Genomic DNA, 19307 nt, shown 5'->3' with positions numbered 1-19307 from the left:
GGTTTTTCCAGACAGGGTTTCTCTGTAGCTTTGGTGCCTCTCCTGGAACTAGCTCTTGTAGACCAGGCTGGCCTCGAACTCACAGAGATCCGCCTGCCTCTGCCTCCTGAGTGCTGGGATTAAAGGCGTGCGCCACCACCGCCCGGCTCCAGGATGTCTTTTTTTAGACACTCAAAGGTTCAGGCCTCAGCCCTACTCCGCCAAAGCACCATTCAGCAATATACTCTGAAAGTAGCCTGCCTAGGGCTTCTGGGCCATGGTAACATTTGCAAACCCCATCTCTAGCTCCAGTAAGCTCTAAGTGACTTCCGTAGAAGGACATTATGAGACTTAGAGGGAAGACAGACTCCTAAACCCCGATTATATACAAACTCGGCTTTGGCGTTTCTGTCTAAAGCTATATAGTTTCTCTGATTGCAAATTATAGGTACTCCCCATATCCCCAGGTTCTGCAGCTTCAGACTCCACTAAAAAGAAGAATTACATCTCCACTGAGCAAGTTTGGCATCGTTTCCTTTTTATCATTATTCCCTAAACCAAACAGTATAGCAGCGATTCCCATAGCCTTCACTTTGTATTGGGTAGCAAAGTCATCTAGAAACTCTGTAACGCACAGGATGCCTGCACAGGAAATACAAAAATCGCATTGTTTTATGCGAGGATGGGGTCTGTGAGTTTCGATGCTCAAGATGTCATGGTACCAATCTCATGTAGTGTAACCTCACTTTAAAGTGATGCGAAAGGAAGGGTGTGTGGAAACTCATTCCTATACAATATCAGATTCAGATGAAAATTGAATTACACTAAGCCATTATTGAATTTCAACAATTTTTAGAGGTGAGAAAATAAGCAAATAAAGAATTTCTCTTCTGTAACTGTTAGTCAACCTTGGTTGGTTGTGAACTCTATAGGATTAGCAACTCTGTGAGGGCATATTTTTATTAAGGCCGGATTCAATTTTGATATATCACTCCCATCGTACACCAGAAAACTCCAAGGGTTACCTTAAAATGTTCCTTTCCACCTACACTTGTGGGGTTCACCACAGAAGGGGCACATATTATGAAAGAAAAAGTTCTAATAGCATGAAAACGAAGGCTTTTACCTTTGAGAATAACACTGGGATGCCCACCATCTTAGATACATGTGTATTCAGTTGTGCCAAAGAGGGCATAAATTAGGCTATTCAGTGTTCAAAAGAAGTTCCCTCTGGAGCAGCCTCACAAGGAAACTAGCGCTCATACGTGTGTATCCAATGTCAGTGAGGTCCCAAGGGACCGTGGGAACAAGGCAATCCGGGGGAAAGGCAGCACTGAACTAGGTTAGGCAGTCTCGTTCATCAAACACTCAGCACTCATGCAGGTGTGTGTAGACAAAACAAGTCTGTGATTTTTTCTACCCCATCTGCCCCCGCTTCACTTCCATGTTGTATAGGTAGACAGACACATCGCATGAAGCTCTCCCACCCGTCTTGGGCAGTATTTTGTTTCCCAAAGAACTTAATTTATTCCTTCCCCAGCATCTTGAACTTCGTAGGTACCCGGCAAACATTAATTGATGATAAAGATAACTAGCAGCTTTTGAATCTATTCAAGGGATGATGGTTCTATTTAAAGACAGTCTTTATATCCTTCACAGTCTTCGGCAAATTAGAAAGAAAGAAAAAGGAAGAAAAAAAAAACCCTGCATGCTTTTGCCAATTCTGAATTTGACATCTGCACAGAGTACAATGTGTGCTTGTTTGAAACAAATGTGTAGGCACACTGGTTGTCTTGATGGAGGAACAGAAATGACAATATGGAGAAGTATAGGTTTTGGAAGGGTATGTAACCTCAGGGCTTGAAGTTAATGGAAAAACACAACTGCAGAGAAGGCATGGGGGAGGGGAGAAAGTTCCACTGGAAGGCTGCTATAGTAAACCTGACTTTTGTCACAGCTTCCACAGCTATGGAGTAGAGACCAGGTTAGCGACTTTGTGAGAATGGGTGTCATATATGGTTGCTTCTCCAACATAGGTCACCCAACACAATGACTGCATATGCTAGCGTAATTTGACCTCTGATCTCACTAGCTCCAACAACTCATTGAAAGACTTTGGGGACACTGCTTACTTTCCATTCACTAGCTTCTTTTAAAATGGCACGTTGCTATTTTCTTATTATTATCATTCCTTAATGGGTCTTGATTGTGTGCAGGATGCCATGTGTCTCTACAGGCTCCACAACTTCCCCTGGGAAAGCTGTGCTGCTGAATTGGGTTTGTAAAATACCTAGAAATCCTTCAATTCAAAGCTAACCCTATCGGAATAAAAATATCTGTATCAACGTGCCATATGTGGAACCATATGTTAGCTATTAGGGGCTCATGTGATATTGAAAATAGATCTCCAGTGTATTGGTTTCTGCTGTTTTTACACCTAGTGGGTGTGCCAGGGTCACATCGCTGGTGTTAAAATGCCATGAAGTTCGATTTTTCTCCACGTAGTTGGTGACCCCTTACTCAGAACCTGGCTCTCTGCCATTATGCAGAATGTTTAGAAGGGATAGACGCATGCTATAGTATCCTGTACTTCCTCTTCTTGGCCAAGTCACACGTAGGTCTTCCTTGACAGATACATGTTGTAAAAAAGTATGTTCCATGATTTCCTCTTCCTTCTATAAGCGACTATGCTGTTTGAGACATGGTTTTACACACAGGTTCCCTCACCCCATGACTGAAGACCAAACCATGAAACTCTTTGTGCTTGTTTTGGGTGGGGTAGGACTGCTTCAGGCAGGCAGGGAAGCATGGCTCAGCATTCCCTACACTGGACATCTTCCCAGGAAATTGTACCTCATCATTATAGAGAGATACATTGGAACAAGGTCCATGCAAATAGTCAGAGACCTGGAGAAAGCATTCCTTCCTCTGGCTCACTGTTCTAGCAAGGATACGAAATGATGCTCTCTTACATCTGGGTCAAATGTCTTGAAAAATTCTTCCTCGCATTATTTATGGACTTCCAATGTGATAAGTATTCAAAAGACATTAGAAGTGCGTAATTTTTCCTTTTTTCTGATGTGTTCACGAACTAGACAGGCAAGGCCAGCTAAGGCCATATTTAAGTCTTAAATAGTTGTTGAATACAAAAAATATTCTTACTCTGTATCCTTAGTGGATGCCAGGAAATGAAGCAGTCAAAGATCCTTGCCTGGATAGACTAGACCTCCAAGCAGTGCCAGTGTTCATGTGGAAACATGAACATGATACCTGCACAAATTCAATGATAGATGGCTGAGAGAGAGGGAGTCTGTATGATGAAAAGAGTACGCAAGCATGACAGATGTGATTTCAGATAGAAGCTTGATGTAGCCTAACCGGAAGGAGACATTCCAACAAAGACTCAGAGGTCTTAGTCAGGAAGGAGACTAGGCAGACAGGGCAGCTGTAGAAAGAAGAGTTCCTGGTGTCTTGGAGAAACAGTCATAGCCTATGTGTCTGGCAGCAAGCGAGGGAGAGCACAACCTAATCAACACATCTTGGTGAATGAAAAGCCAAGTCACTCATAGCCAAGAGTTGAAGATTTATTTCAGGAAGCAGGTCTGAGAGCGGGTGAGTTATTTCTAAAGCAATGCTCTCATCTATCGACTGAGGTGAAGGGACTTTTTAAAAAAGAATATGCATATTTATATAGAAAGGGTTCATTCTATTTGTTTGTTTGAGACAAGGATTTCTCTGTGTAGACCCGGCGGTCCTGGTACTTGCTCTGTAGTAGACCATGCTGCCCTCAAACTCTGAAATCTACCTGCTACTACCCCCACCCTGAATGTTGTGGCACTACCGCCTGGCAAGGATTGATTCCATTCCTGATCATATTCAGTTAAGGGGTACATACGTCTTAGTCATTCTTCTATTGCTATGAAGAGACACTATTACCAAGGCAACCCTTATAAAAGAAAGCACTTAACTGGGGGGGGTGGGGCTTGCTTACAGTTTCACAGGTTTAGTCCATTATCATCATGGTGGGGAGCATGACAATCTGTAGGCAGCTGCTGGATCAGTAACTGAGAGCTACAACCTTATCTGTAGGCAGAAAGAGAACCTCTGGGCTTTGATTGGGTTTTTGAAACCTCAAAGCCCACCCCCAGTGACATACTTCCTCTCAAAAGACCACATCTCTAAATCCTTCTAATCCTTTCAAATACTGCCATTCCCTGGTGACTGAACATTCAAACGTGTAAGCCTATGGAGACCATTCTTATTCAAATCACCAAAGGCCCTTTCTTGAGTGTGCTCAGTTTAAGACCATAATCTTAGAAAGCAAAGATTATAAACACAACCAAGAGCATGCATATCTCAAGGTCGTGGAGCCCACGTTTAAAAGATTACAGTAGCAGATGATTTCTTAGCTTCTGGGCATGCTCAGCCTCCACCAAGAAGTTTTAGTTTAAAAATAAATAAAACACAATGTGAACGTGTATTAAAGCAGAAGCCTTAGGAGCTAGCAGGAGAAGAGAAAACAAGTACAGTGAAACCTTAGGGGCTCCACAACAGAGATCCTCTTGCTATCAGAGATTTTGAGCAAAGGCTTTGCATGACCTAGCTCACGTTTTCAAATGAACTGGCTTCCAAGCTAAGAACAGACGTTGGAAAGAAGAGCTGGACTAGCAAAGCATTTTGGGATGCCATTGCTGTAGACTTGGAGAGAAAGAAGATGGAGCCTGGTTCCAAGAGTGGGAATAAAAATAGATGGATTCTAATTTACTTTGCTCCTTAAATTTTATTACATCTGCTTTTTCGGAACTATTATCTGATGCTAAAGAAATATGACTTTAAAAAAAAACCCTAGAGCTTTGTACAGTCCAAGCACAGACTCTCAGGTGGACACGATACCTTTTCCACTAAAATAAATGAAATAGATGTCAAGCAGAAGTAATCAATACTGCCTGGGAAGAATACAACATCTTCCTTTGAATTCCTTGGCATGTGTGTATGGAGCTCCTAACTGAATTAAGGTAACCTACTAGGTGCTGAAGCAAGGGGCATCTCTATAACAAAGAGTTGTGACAACATATTTGAGGTTGGGTATTCAGGAAGAAGGTTTATTTAGCACACAGTTTGAAGGCCTATGGTCCAAAGTTGGGTATTTCCATATTTTTGTACTCTGGCTACTATTTTCACAATGGCACAATGAATGTGAAAGTGATCAGACGGGGAGTGTGCAGAAACCAACAGGAAGCCTCAAGAATACATTGGTTCTTTCCACCATCCCCATATCCCCATCACCTTCTATCAGCTCCATCTCTTGAGAAGTGCACTCCCTCATCACCACCTGTGGGCGATCACCTGTGGGCGATCCAGAAGTCAGACACCAGCCATTGCAGTAGGTGAGCATACGTCACAAGGATCTGCATGGTAAGAGAGAAGCCAAGGCGCACGCCTGTAATCCCAGCACTCGGGAGGCAGAGGCAGGCGGATCTCTGTGAGTTCGAGGCCAGCCTGGTCTACAAAGGGAGTTCCAGGACAGGCTCCAAAGATACAGAGAAACCCTGTCTTGAAAAAAAAATCAAAAAAAAAAAAAAAAGAATAATCTGAAACTGCCTCCAAACACCTCCAAACAAACTCTGCCAGAGCAGGGAGGGTTTATTTCCACCTCCTCGATCTCCGTGTCAGTGAAACTGGAGGACAAGAAAGTAAGACTATTGCGGGATTTACTGGAATTTGTGGTAGCCAACCACATAGGTGCTAAAAAAGGAGGTGCTAGAAGCAGCAGATGCCACAAACCACAGAGGGGGAGCACCAGGTGAACACCCATTTGCTTCTCCTGAAAGACTGTCATGAGGCTTCCCATTAATACAAGGCACCCAGCGAGGAGACTTCCCGCTAAGCTAGATGAAGTGGTTGATGACACCTCCAGAACCCAAATGGAGTGGTTTGGGGCTAGCCGGCCCTCTCCTCCTTTCTGTTTCCCCTCCCCTCTTTTCGTCCAGCCTTTCCGTTCTAGAGTGACGGAACAGAGCTAACCATGGCAGATACGTTCTTGGAACTAAGGCATCTGGTGCAGGAGTGGTGCTGGGCACCAGACTTGAGCAGAGTGAGGAGGAGAGCAAAGACATGTGACAGCCACATGCTGTAGGTACTCCTAGGTGGCTGTGAAGGATACGGTGGGAAGCTGGGATAAGTTGAGCATGATTCATGGCTTAGGTAAGAGGAATGTCCTCTGTGTTCATTTCCAAGTCTTGCTGGGCATATCGTGGTTAGGAAGAGAATGGACTTTTAGTATAGAGCACAAACCAAAGTGTTCAGAGCTGACGGAATAGTAAAGGGGTGATTATGTCCGCAGTTTACTCCCTAGTGTTTCAGACCAAAACCAAAACACAGTAAAACTTCTTTCTCTCATTCTTGTCGTTTAAAATTATTCCACTGTAAAAAAAAAAAAAAAACTTCTTATAAATATTTATATTAAGATAAAAGTTGCATTATGCCAATGTATAAAGACATAAATACCTTCGGTATCAAAACACAAAATTTTAGAATTGTAATACTGAACCTACCTGGTTTAAGTGTCAAAAGAGTTGGGGTTCTTTGTACTCTTTCTGGGAACTCAGAAAATTCACAGAAGAGAGCAACTTAGATCTTCAGCTTAAATTTTAAAGTATAATTTTGGGCATTTTTCTCCCCCCTGAATTTAACCATCATATTTAGGCAATAAAATAAATATTATCTGTGTCTCCGGGAAGGCAGTAACAGGTTGTCTTTAGGGCCTTTGCAGTGGCTATTTGTTCACTGTGGTAGCCCTACGCAAAGTATTGTGATCACACCTCCTTCTTGAGGTTGTTATTAAGTTAAACGCAGTACTCTTCACAGGGTGTATTCAAACCGAATAGACATTAGCCAGCAGTCAGTACCTGCTAGCTGTCACCACATTGCTATATAATTAAACAAAGCATGAACACCATCATACCAAAGACAGCGACTCTCTTTAGGATCATCTCTCGTATGTCGCCTAAATTCATTTACAAATGAGGATTGGTTGGTTAAGGGCAGGCAAGTGTGGATCCTCTGTAAAAAGGCTGCAGGTAGCACTCTGCGACTGTAACTCCAGCGGAGGACCACTGGGATGGGTGGCCTGGGAGTCTAGATGAATGAGAGACCTTGTCTCCATCACTCAATGAGGTGGGTGGGGACTAGAGAGATTGCACAGTGGTAAGAGCTCCTGCCGCACAAGCATGACGATCTGAGTTCAAAGCTCCAACATCCATGTAAAAAGCTTGACATGGCCACATATGCCACTCAGGTCAGATGAAGGAGAATCGCTGGAGTTTGCTGACTTCCAGTCTAGCTGCAGGTTCGGTCAGAGACATTGCATCAGGGGAATGAGACAGAGTGATAGAGCAGGACACCTGAAAGCCTCTTCTGGCTTCTGACCATCAGGGACACACTTATCTGCACATACATATACAGATAATCATACATCACACATACAACCCCCCCCCACACACACACACAAAGAAAGTGAAGGGGAAATGATTTGAAAAGAAAACTAGAGTTGACTCTGGACTCTACACACACACACACACACACACACTAGGAAGACCTTCAAATGCCTACAACATACACAAAAGAATGCCAACATTTAATAAGAGGTAACGGAAAAGCTTATCAGATGTATTATTTAACTACTATCAGTTACTTACAATGATAATAATGCCATAAGCTATCCCATCTTCTAGTTACCTACTACAACTCAGTGCATGTTGTAGTTTGGTCGCCTGATGTCTGATATAAGCTAGAATTGTTCTATTTTAAAACATGGATTTCTTAAGTTTGACTTCAGACTCTCCTTTGGGTTGAGGGCTGTTCTGCCTACTCCCCATTCTCCTTCTGCAAGGCATCTTCTTCCCACAGCAAGCGATGGATGCACAGGACACAAAGACAGTTAAGCAGCACATTTGGGTATTGCCTGCTTGCATTTCCTTCTCCACGTCCAGTCAGATGGCCAAGCCCAGCATCCATGGGGCGTAAGTGTTTTCAACTCACAGAGGGAGGACATTGACATTGGAATGATCCTGTTAGTCCAGTCAGATGGCCAAGCCCAGCATCCATGGGGCGTAAGTGTTTTCAACTCACAGAGGGAGGACATTGACATTGGAATGATCCTGTTAGTCCAGTCAGATGGCCAAGCCCAGCATCCATGGGGCGTAAGTGTTTTCGACTCACAGAGGGAGGACATTGACATTGGAATGATCCTGTTATGGGAAACTAAAGATTTAGAACCAAGAATTTAGTCTGTAAAGTGCTGAACTCGAACTTGCTTGTATCTGAAAGGCTGAAGGCCTGCATATAAGAAAAGCCATCTGCCTACCAGCAAACAGTACACATCAGACTGCCTCCCCAGTAGCAGCCTTGGACTTTCCTTTCTCTTCCTGTTTCTGTACACAGCTTGGGGAAGGAATTCAAAATATCAGGGTAACACCACATGGCCATCATGTTGGGATTCTGCCCTTGTGATCCTCCCTCAATACAGATTTAAACCCGCACAGAAGTCCTGTCACAGCCCAGCCAGTGGCAGGCTCCATCTTCTCAAATGAACTCTCATGCTGCAGGGGAACCCCCCCTCATTTTGTTCATTTAAACTTTATGAAATATACTCTTGCACATAGCACAGGCTTAATAAATATGGATTAAAAGATCGAGGGTCAGAAATAACGCTAGAGAAGTAGGAAGGATTCAGCAGCAGAATTCTTTCTGGGTATTCCGTGTTTCAGCATGGGAAAGTAAAATGTCCTATCACACACAACATAAAGGCTGTGGAAATTTATCATCTCGAGTGAATATATGATCCTAAGTGCATATTAACTGAGATAATTTAGCTATCTAAAAACTAGCTTTTATGCGATTTTTTTTTAAGCTAACAAAATAGCCCGATGCATCCCTTTTGGTATTGCGTCACATCTATTGTAACCCTTCTAAAATCCTTTCTAGAAACCACAAGTTTATATGCCCTTCCCCACTTAACTTTTTATCGTTTATATGTTTCCTGTGGAGATAGACAGACCAAGCTGTTCCTTACCAAATGCTGGTGTAACTGAGTGATGTGACTCCCCACCCCCATCCCTCCACACACCGGCAGGCGCCACTTTTTCAGTAAGAACTAACCCCTTGGAAGCATTTAAAATGGATGGAAAGATAGAAGGCAGCCAAGATGTCCTTCTAAAAGACAGCCAGATGCATGCTAGTCTAATTGCCCAAGAGTGCACGGTGGGCTTTGAAAGCAAGCCTTCTGCATTGGCGCCCCCTGCTGGATTTGAGCGTGAATTGTCTCCGAAATTAAAAACAACCTGAACCTTTTCAGCTGAGGGCACGCTTGCTAGCTTGCTACTCAAGTGGCAAATCCAAGCCTACTTCTAGGATGCGTTTCTTCCATGATAAACACACCGTGAAGTCCGTGATCTAGCTTCCCAAGTGCAGAAACACCCAAATAGAAAACTACCAGTCGAGACTTAAGATAGGGAAGAAAAGTGTGCCGCTGAGATGCCGGTGTTAGGGAGATGTCGGTGTTAGGGAGATGTCTGCACGGGAAGGCAGAGAAAACCCAGGTCCACCTGCAGGGCAAGCCCCTGGGCGAGAACAGTGGGTTTAGGAGTCCGACCGTGAATCTCTGAAAAGAGTTCTGCACATCCCTGTTACTTGTTCCTTTCCTCGCCCGTCTCTCCCGGTTAAGGACACTGTCTGTCCTCACTCCCTAAGGGACACAGGAACCAGACTAATTTTGAAGGCAGCCTGTCACCTACAGACTTCAGACCTATTATGAAATCTGTGTTATGAAGTCTGTCTGTTGGGGAAAAGCTGGCAGTTTTTTTCTCCCTGCTCGACTCAGCCCATGTGGTAGGGAGGAAGGGGAGAGATATTGGCTAAATTTTTGGCATGTGCTCTCCCACCAACTTGGCCTTATTAAGGGAACAAGAACAACCATGATGGTTATTTCCTCCCAAGAGAAAAAAAAAACAAAAACAAAAAAACAAACAAAGAAACAAACAAACAAAAAAAAAAAAACCCGGTGCTGTCACCCTCAGGAAGAATTCCAACAGAGAGCACCGCAGAAGCTGCGTGGTGCTTTGGAATACTTCACTGGCAGCGGTGGGTTTAAAAAGCCCCCCAGCTTCTCATATTCAAAATTGCTTGGTGTCCCTCGTGTCTGATGGCAAAGCAAAACAAACTGAGCAGATCTTGATGTATTTAGGTATTCACTGACTGCGCTCTTCTCCGGGGGTTGAAGCTGTCTGGAGGATTGTTTTTCAGAGTTATCTCGGTAGAGGCTTCTCTGCACGTGTGGGGAGGAGTCTCATACTCCTGCCTTTGTACTGGGAGCCAGAGTAAAGCTGAGCCAAGCAGTGCAGAACAGGCCTGTCATTCCTCCGCGCACACAGGAGACAGGAGCTTGAGACGAGCAAGTTCAAGGCCAGACTGGGTACCGAGTGAAACCCTGTCGCAAAAGCCCAAATCCAACCAGAGAAGAATGAATGGTGGCAGATGAGGGTGCTCAAAATACTCTAAGCAAATACATGTTGGTGGCTTAGGCCTTCTTAAGAGCCAGGGATGGAGAGGGCTCAGTGACCTTGATCCCATGTTCCTTTCCGTCCAGGGGAGTCTATCCTGGACTGTTTTGCAGTTACGGCTCTTTCCAAAAGGAGAAAGCAGAAGCTGTCATTTTGAGGAGAGCTTAGAAGTCTCAGGACAGTATTCCCACCTAACAACAACTCCTTGGTCCAAACAAGAGACCCCACAGGTCACATTCACACAGAAGGGGGCTAGGTGGCACTCCCAGACAGATGGCCATGCGGACATCTATACTTCGTATTGTGAGCTTCTGATTTTCAGTTTTCTGTATATTGCTGTGTTTCCTGCTCTGCTCCTGTGTCTTTATATACGGTAATCACTTCTATTTCCCTACCCTCAAAAGTGTTTTGGAGATCTCCCCCAAATTAATTACAAAATCAGGCCTTTCCTTGCCCTTGGAAATATATTTTCCCTACCCGTGAATTCACAGCTAGAACATACTTTAAGACATAAAAATAATTAATTGCACGCAGCCAGTCTCCACTGCAACTGTCATTTATTTTATTTTTTTTTTCAGAGCTATACAATTGATCAACATAATGAATTCAGAACAAAAAAAATTTTCATAGCATTGAAGTGTTAGGCCGCTGTATACGAGATAAGTGAAAATAAAAATTTGGAAGCACACATCTAACAAAAGCATAAAAGGCATAGAAAATCAGCCAAGCTCCTTTCCCTGAGAATTCTACTTAATTCAAAGCAGAAGAGAAGATTGGAAGTGAAACGTGTTTGGCATTTTTGGAAATGGCCAGCAAAGAGAGAGAGAGATGTTTCCGGCACCACTGAGTGAATATTGTTTACTCTATCATTCCCCTAGCAAATCCATGGAGAAGGGACGGGTATAACTGTGCTAGTGTATGTGGGGATTCTCCTGTTTCACGCCCCTGATTCATCTGTCTGCTGTGCTTTGCAGGAGTCATGCTACATTGGTTGCAATTAATTTCGGTGTTGCATATTAGCCATAAGGAGATATTTCAGCCACTGATTTGATTTTTTTTTCTTCTCCCCCTGTGGTTTTCTTGAAAGATGAGAGTGGTCCCGAGGAAAAGCCAACTGCGGGAGAAACGGAAGGGCAGAGCCAAGAAGCAGGTGGGCTCAGGTTTCTTTTGAGGAGTCTCCTAGGCCTCATCCACAGAGGTGAACAACAACTTTCCTCAATGTTATTGCCTGAAAATGCTTTGTGCCCTTTTCCTTGATTAACCCCACTGTTCCCTTCTTCTCTCCAGTCTCCTTAACTCCAAGTTGACGGCGCTCCCATAAAGAACACACGCTCTTACTCACCCCTCCAATTTCCATTTCCTTCATGTAATAACAGAGGGCTTCGGGATGCACTGAGAACTGCGGGCCAAAATGGGAACCACAGCATCAGACCTTGGATGACTTAGAGCAGACTGAGCCAAATGGGGGGAAAGGAAGCTAGATCTATTTGAGGAGAATGAAAAAAAGGCTTTCTCTCCACACTGGACAGGACGTTTTTCTTGCTTTTAATTTTGAAGAGCCTTGTGGCTGGCCATTTCTCTGCAGGTTGTAGATAGTGCTGTAGAGCCTTCCCAACCTCTCGCTCCCAACAGCTCTAAGATCAAAAACCTTCTTGATATCACCCCGTTAAGACAAGACAGCTGTGTCCATCAAATATTTATAAATTTTACACTGTAGAGTATACTTTTAGCTTTTTAAACTAATAGCCTTGAGATTCAAAAGGGATTGAAATCATCTTCGAATTATCACATATACACACACACACACACACACACACATTTCTGCCCTTAGGAATTTTTATGGCTTCTGGCATTATTGCCAAAATATAAATACTCCCCTTCCCTTCAATCTCCAAGTTATTTACCCTGTTCTATTGAGTCCCATGGGGGAGCATTTTTTTTTTTAAGAGTGGGCTCTATTTCCTATGCCAGCCACATGCTGAATTCTCAGAATTAGACCAGGTAATGTGATAAGTTTTTCCACCACATTGCTCTTGGGAGTTCTTGGAGTATTCTTGGAAGGCAAACTCTTTCTCTTTTTTTTTTTTTTTTTTTTTTGGTTATTCAAGACAGGGTTTCTCTGTGTAGCTTTTGGAGCCTATCCTGGAACTCGCTCTGTAGACCAGGCTGGCCTTGAACTCAGAGAGATCCTCCTACCTCTGCCTCCCAAGTGCTGGGATTAAAGGCATGCACCACCACTGCCCAGCAGAAGGCAAGCTTGTATTAGTAACTTGGAAGATAGACATGCAGAAAGCTAATCAGAAGAAGCATTGAAGCAAGACAGGAAGGATCCTGCATCCCTGTTACAGGATCACCCGGCTCCCTTTGCTGAAACATGGCCCTTTCCTCAGAACAGAATGAACTGCTGGTACTGTCAACTGTTCTTGTCCAACCGTTGCTAGGCTCTACCCACACACACTGCACTGTATTGAAGATACAGCTTACATGGAAAGCTGTCACCGTTTTTACTGCTCAGGGATGACATGTATTCGTCAGTCAACAGCTGGCAACCAAGACCATGCATGATCTGACTGTTGAAGTTCTATAGGTTTTGTTCACTCCATGTTCTGTTCCTTGCTGTCTTTACCAACACTGACCTTTCTCCTGTCACCGCACACACACACACACACACACACACACACACACACACAAACACATGCATGCACACGCACACATGCACAGAGGCACACACAGAGACACAGACAGACAGACACACCAGTGCCGTTCTTTCCATCTAAATCAGTTGTTTTCTGATAGTTTCATTTTGGTTTTGTGACCACCTTCTGTGAGTTCAGCCCGCAAAAGTCTGAGCCGCCTTCTCCACCTTTGGGATATCAAAAGCATTACCACCCAAAATGGCTGCCTCTTGACCTTTTACCACGGGGTCTCCTCTGTGTTCCTCAGTAGCTCCTCTGCTCATCCAGGTGGGATGACTGACAGAGTCCAGCAGCAAGGTTCATTCCTGATTCTGTGGCCAGTGTCACTAGATGCTCCTCCATTCACCTTGTCATTCTGCAGCCTCCTCACTCAGATTGACAACCGAACATGTGGTTCTGGTTGTTAAAGCCCCTTGACCTGCCGTTAGTTTCCAAAACCAAAACATCCTGCTTTCCTTCAGCATAGTTTCCAGTGCCGGGGTTGATTGCATAACTCCACGGGTCTCTGCCACATGATGGAAAAAACACAGTCTCAAAATAGCATAATTTCCAGGTTCTGACAGCTGTCACCACCGTCAGATCGAATGCAACGGCCTATAGTATTTATCAAGAATCAATAATAAATCTACATTGAAGGTTTATTGCCTCCCCAGCATTGCGTGTGCACTGCAAATATTTCAATTCGTTCTAAAAAAACAACTGAGGGAATGTTGCTTAAAATGAGCTCTGAATGCTGAGATGGTGAAAGATCATTCCAGATGCAGGGGGCAGATCAGAAATTGGCCTCACAATGCCGGGGAGGTGCCGTGTGACCAGAGTAGGGTGGGCTCAAGAGATTAGAGCGGGAGACATGGTAAGACATCGTAGGACCAGACTGGGGCTGACAGCATGTCCTTTGACTTGACGATGTAGAGAACTCAGTGGAAGGTTTTAAATATTGGAACCAATGATCGATGTATTATTGAACTCATTTTGCCCATGAATGAAAATGGGTCCAAAGGGGTTGAGTTAGAAGATGGCTACAGGAAAGCGATGACAGATGATTCTGGAAATGGAAGACAAAAAGGCTGAAATGTGGCACATTCTAGAAATAAGAAGTAACAGGGTACGCAAGCTAAAGGGGCTGGATGGGATGCATTGGAGAAAGCAGAATCCTACTTAGGTCCTAAGAGTATAGCTTCCGTGTCTGAAGGGACAATAGGGCCACTTAACTGGAAGACATTTTGTTGAAAAAGTAAATAGTTTTAGTTTTTGCATCAATAAATTTGAAAAAAAATGTACAGCCAGCCGTATGGAATGTCATGTTAGATAAACAAGTTCTCATACAGGGCATGTGAACACTGCATTTAAAGCTTTAGGAGACACAACCCTTTTGGGGGTTATTTAAAGTCTGGGAGTAGAAGGCTATTGGGTTAGAGAATATGCAAATGTCAAAGGCAAAGGAGCTGGGGTGTCACTGACGTCTAGACCCCAGTAAAGAAAAGCAGAAGCAGCCAGAACAATGACATGGCTTTGAAACAAACATGGAGGGGCTGGGAAATGCTATTGAGAAGTCAAGTCAGACAGACAGGGAGAAATCGTCAAGTTGAAAGTGATGGCAACAGAGAGGGAAGCTGAGGCAGGAAGAAGGCAAGGTCAAGAACTGTTTGGCCACGTAGGAAGACCTGTCTTGAAAACAAAGGCAAAGAAAGCAATGCAGGAGTGGTGGTGGTGGCAGTCTTTAGATTGTCACAGGAAGAATGCTAGCACCTTAGGTGATGGAGTTAGGAAGACTGCTGGACAAACACTTGAGTGGCATATGCAGAGTTTCAGAAGTAAAGACAGTAACAAAAGCTTTTCTCAGGGAGTTTTGTTCTGAAGGGAGAAGAAAATGGGAAAGTATTGTGACCAAAAGGGAAGGTTAATGGTCTGTGTGATACACGCACACACACACATGCACACTATCCACCTTCTACAGATGTTATTCTCTGTTCCAAGAGAGATGCAACCTAAAAGTAACAACCATATATCACGGACAAATGACATGCCAGAAAATAAGAACATTTCCTCGAATTATGTATTTTCTCTTTAAGTCTGTGGCGAGTAACTATAAGAAAACCGTGTATATTGTTTTATCTGTTGTAAGATGCTTTTTAATAAGTTCTTGGGTCCGAATTCTACTGTTTTCATGGTAGTAGCTAATTATCTAGCATTGCAGAGGCCAAATATGAACCAAATCCCCCTGACTCTGAGGAGACCAGCAGGAGAGATCATCTCTGATGGTCCTTAGTTGGTACTGTGAAGGGGACAGAGTCCTTCCTGTCCTTGGTCCCCATTCTGTAACTGGGTGATATGAAATCCCTGTGTGTCTATACCCTATTTTGAGTACTGTCCTTCTCCTGGACTACAGTGCTGGCTGCCATGGAACTGCACTGTCCAGCTGGACAGCGAGTGGATTGGCAATCCTGGGAAGTGCTGAGCTAAGAAAAAGTCAACTAAAAATCACGCATATGGGGCACTTTGTAGAAATTTGCATGGATGTATATTACCACACACCACAAAAAAAAAAAAAATCTGTGTTTTTTTTTTTTTTGCCTTTAAACTCTTAATTTTCTTGCTTTAGACTCCTAAGTGCTATAAGGAAGCAAAATACAAATGCAGTTGCTGACATAGCACGGTCGACAGGCAGTAGTTTTCACCAGCTCACGTTTTATAGTTCATTGGCCTCTGTCTCACGTGAAGATTTATGCTTCATTAATGATAAAAAAAAAATGCATCACAGCCCTCTGCCCCGGAAGACCATTTGGTGTGTGAAGGACATTGACATCTTTGTTGGTTGGGTGGGTAGGGAGCTGAAGGGAAGGAAAAGCCACAGCCTGAGGTAGTAAGCCTGAGACAATGTTTTCTCTGCTTTATAGATGGTGTCAACACGGCCCCTGTGCCCAGTCCTGCTTCAGAAGACATAGTTGAAGTCCATCAGGATGAAGGTATGAGGCCACACCCAAACTCCACAGACCCTTACAAGGAAACTGTGTAGGTTTTGTTTATGTGGGAAACTGAAGCAGCAAACAAACTCGAGTCTCTTAAGTGCCTCTATTTGGAACACAAGGATCCCGCCCACTCTGCTCCATCCCATTCCACATCGAGCCTCTTTAGAGTCTATATATACATTTACATGTGTTCCTCTAAAAATAATGTTTGTAAAATAAGGGCAGGAGCAGAGAAAGTACGGTTAGAGAAAAATGTTTATCTGAAACTCTGGAATTTGTCGATTCTGTTATTTGTCATTTCTCATTGGGCATGCGTGTCAAAGAGTGGCATTGAGGACCACCCATCAGAGGCCTGGCAACTCAAGAAGTATTCAAAATATGTGAAAGGCATCCATAAAGATAGACCTGAGGCAAAGTGACCATTCTATGGACCATCACTAAGAGAAAATGTGGCTGACCAAAGTAAACCAAAAAGAAAAAAAAACTAGGAGAAATTGTTACTGTGCTGAGACACAGGGATGCAAACGGCTTTTAAAAAGAATCATGAAGGAAAATAAAATCTTCCTTTCTCTCCTCTCCCTCCTAATTGGTGGGTAAGTCTCCCCAGGAGATATAATTTGTGATGTCTGCCATTAGCAGCTACTAAAGCCCAGTATTACTGATAGACTAGACTATTATATTTGGGCAAATGGTGTCTTGTAAGCCATATTATCTACTTGGAACTTCAGAATGTACTTTGAATCTGTTTCTTCAGTCAGATGTGATGTGAAAACAGGTGCACATTGCCACTAAGTCTTGCTATCCTTTGAATCTGTTGAGGACATCAAAATAGCACTGCCATTTTAATACTCACTCGACGGCATATACAATTCCATGCCCACTTCCTGGTCAGTTTTTGTTTTAATCACATGTAGTTGATGTCAGTTGATCAGAGTACCAATAATTGAATTGGACACTGGAGGCTTGATCCCAGCTCTGCTGCCAGTTGCTTAGCTAACTTGTGACAAACAGTTCAAGTCACGAACAAGTGCTTGACAAGCAAATCCACAGTGAACTTCTTGAGACTTCAGTTTTTCCTTCCAAAGTGAGGACAAGAATAATGTCTACCTTGGGGCTCGGTGCATGAAACAGCGGGTAGAAGCACTTTCTGTGCCAGCATGAGCTGAGTTCAGATTCCAAGCACCTGAACTGGTGGTGGTGGCACATGCCTGTAATCATTACACATAGGAGTCAGAGGCAAGTAAGAGTTCAAAGCCAGCATCAGCTACACTGCAAATCTGAGGCTAGTCTGGGCTAGATGAAACTCGGTCTCAAAAACTAAAAAACGAAAGAAAGAAAGAAAGAAAGAAAGAAAGAAAGAAAGAAAGAAAGAAAGAAAGAAAGGAAGGAAGGAAGGAAGGAAGGGAAAAGAAAGGAAAAAAGAAAAGAAAAGAAAATGAAGTGATAAAACAAAACCAAACCCACTAAGCCCCAGTCACTATGTAGAGGCACATCTGTAATCCCAGCACTGAGAACAGCAGATCACAGAGTGAGGCTCACTGACTACCAGATGAGCTCCAAATTAAGGGAGAGACCCTGTCTCAAGAGAATAACGCTAAGCACGGTAGAGGAGGATGCTTGGTGAACTCCTTTGCTCTCATACATACACCTATGTACACACCTATCACGCGCACACACGCAGCGCTCAGAAGATAATGCCCACCTCACAAACTACAACACAGGTAGTTTTTCTAGCCAAATAGATCAGACTTTCCAGAAACACAGACTGAATTAGAGTATTAGGAAGTGGCTTGTTTATCAGAGAGATAACAACTCCCTTAATAGAAAAAGGAAGGGGACAGAACTGGCTGAGAGTGGTCCCCGTGCACTGTCAGGAGGGATCAATCCCAGCTGACGTTTTGGGAAGCTCCAAAGATGTACCTGCAATAGATTCTGGTATTGGCTCTCCTGGGATGTGTGTGGCTGTGAGTTTCTTTCTATTGAAGTATTTGTGGAAACCAGGGATGGATGGTATCCACTGGTGCCTGGAAGAATCATTGCTTCTTCCCAAAGGAGCTCAGAATGAGCCAACAGAGTGTCCACCACACTGCCGTCATCTTGAATGATCCTTTTTCTTTTTATTGCCACTTTTCAAATGGCACTTCCTTTCAAAGTATGTAGGTGTATGTTCAGGTATCTCTTATTTCAAAAATATTTGACATACCTAAAAATGTAATCTGTGTCAGAATTCCTCAGAGATTTCTTGAGAAACTCAGTCATTTTACAGAGAAATAGACTGATCGGGTAAGAGAAACGATAGAAAATGGTACTTATTTTAAGCAAAAAAAGGACATCTCAATCATTTAGTTTATCATAAAAATGTAAAAGCATCATGAAATTGAATGACAGAGTCTAAGAAGCGGAGGAAGAGGAACAATCTAATTTGAGTGCTTCAGCTGAGATTTCTTGCTGTTGAGTTGTTTAGCTGGGAGACATCACACCTTCATAAAACACACTGCTTGTGATATTTCTTGATGCTTTTAGGATCTCACACCATTAATTGCTCATGCAGGGATCAATTATTTTTCAGAATACTTTTAGGATTTTTCCCCTAAAATAAGACTTTTAATGGTGTTAACTCCATCAAAGAATTGTCGTGTATCACAAATGTAGTTCCTTTGTGGGAAATACATTGTTAATTTCCATTAACTTTTTCTTATTTGGAAAATGTGGGTTCTGTGATCTACTTTAGTATGTAGTGTGGTTTCATCTAACAGTAGAGCATATAGGGCGAGGATTTCGCGTTCATCTTCTGAAATAGCATTCCTATAAGGGCACAGCTTTTACACGGGTTATCTGTTCAGAGCTCAGACTCTGGGGCTTGCCAAGCTGTCATCAAGATTGACGGATGCACAGCTTAGAATTAAGAAAAAGAATTTTCCATTGAAATCATCCAAGATTGAGGTCAAGTTGAGGTTAAAAGGAAGTCATAAGTGTTCAGGATTCATTTCAAATCTTTTCTGTTATTAGCTTTCATGCAGAAATATCTGTCCTTGGTGACACCAGGGCTATTTCAGAACCTCACAGTCATAAGATCGCTTAGAGAAATGCCCATGACACTCTCC

The 19307-nt window shown here is 43.2% G+C and overlaps 1 protein-coding gene across 1 annotated transcript in view; it reads left to right on the top strand.

The window, feature by feature from the left end:
• The window catches only part of Macrod2 (MACRO domain containing 2), a 1889857-nt gene that overhangs the window by 1755422 nt on the left and 115128 nt on the right, over window positions 1-19307 (top strand). The window contains exons 12-13 of the mRNA XM_026788524.1: window positions 11626-11688; window positions 16132-16200. Of these exons, the coding sequence (XP_026644325.1) occupies window positions 11626-11688; window positions 16132-16200 (132 nt within the window). The remainder of the gene's footprint in view (window positions 1-11625; window positions 11689-16131; window positions 16201-19307) is intronic.

This window comes from Microtus ochrogaster, unplaced genomic scaffold, assembly GCF_000317375.1.
Source record: "Microtus ochrogaster isolate Prairie Vole_2 unplaced genomic scaffold, MicOch1.0 UNK3, whole genome shotgun sequence".
In the NCBI taxonomy this organism is placed as follows: Eukaryota; Metazoa; Chordata; class Mammalia; order Rodentia; family Cricetidae; genus Microtus; species Microtus ochrogaster.
The sequence above is the reverse complement of the archived record's forward strand: the minus strand, read 5'-3'. Positions and strand labels throughout refer to the sequence as shown.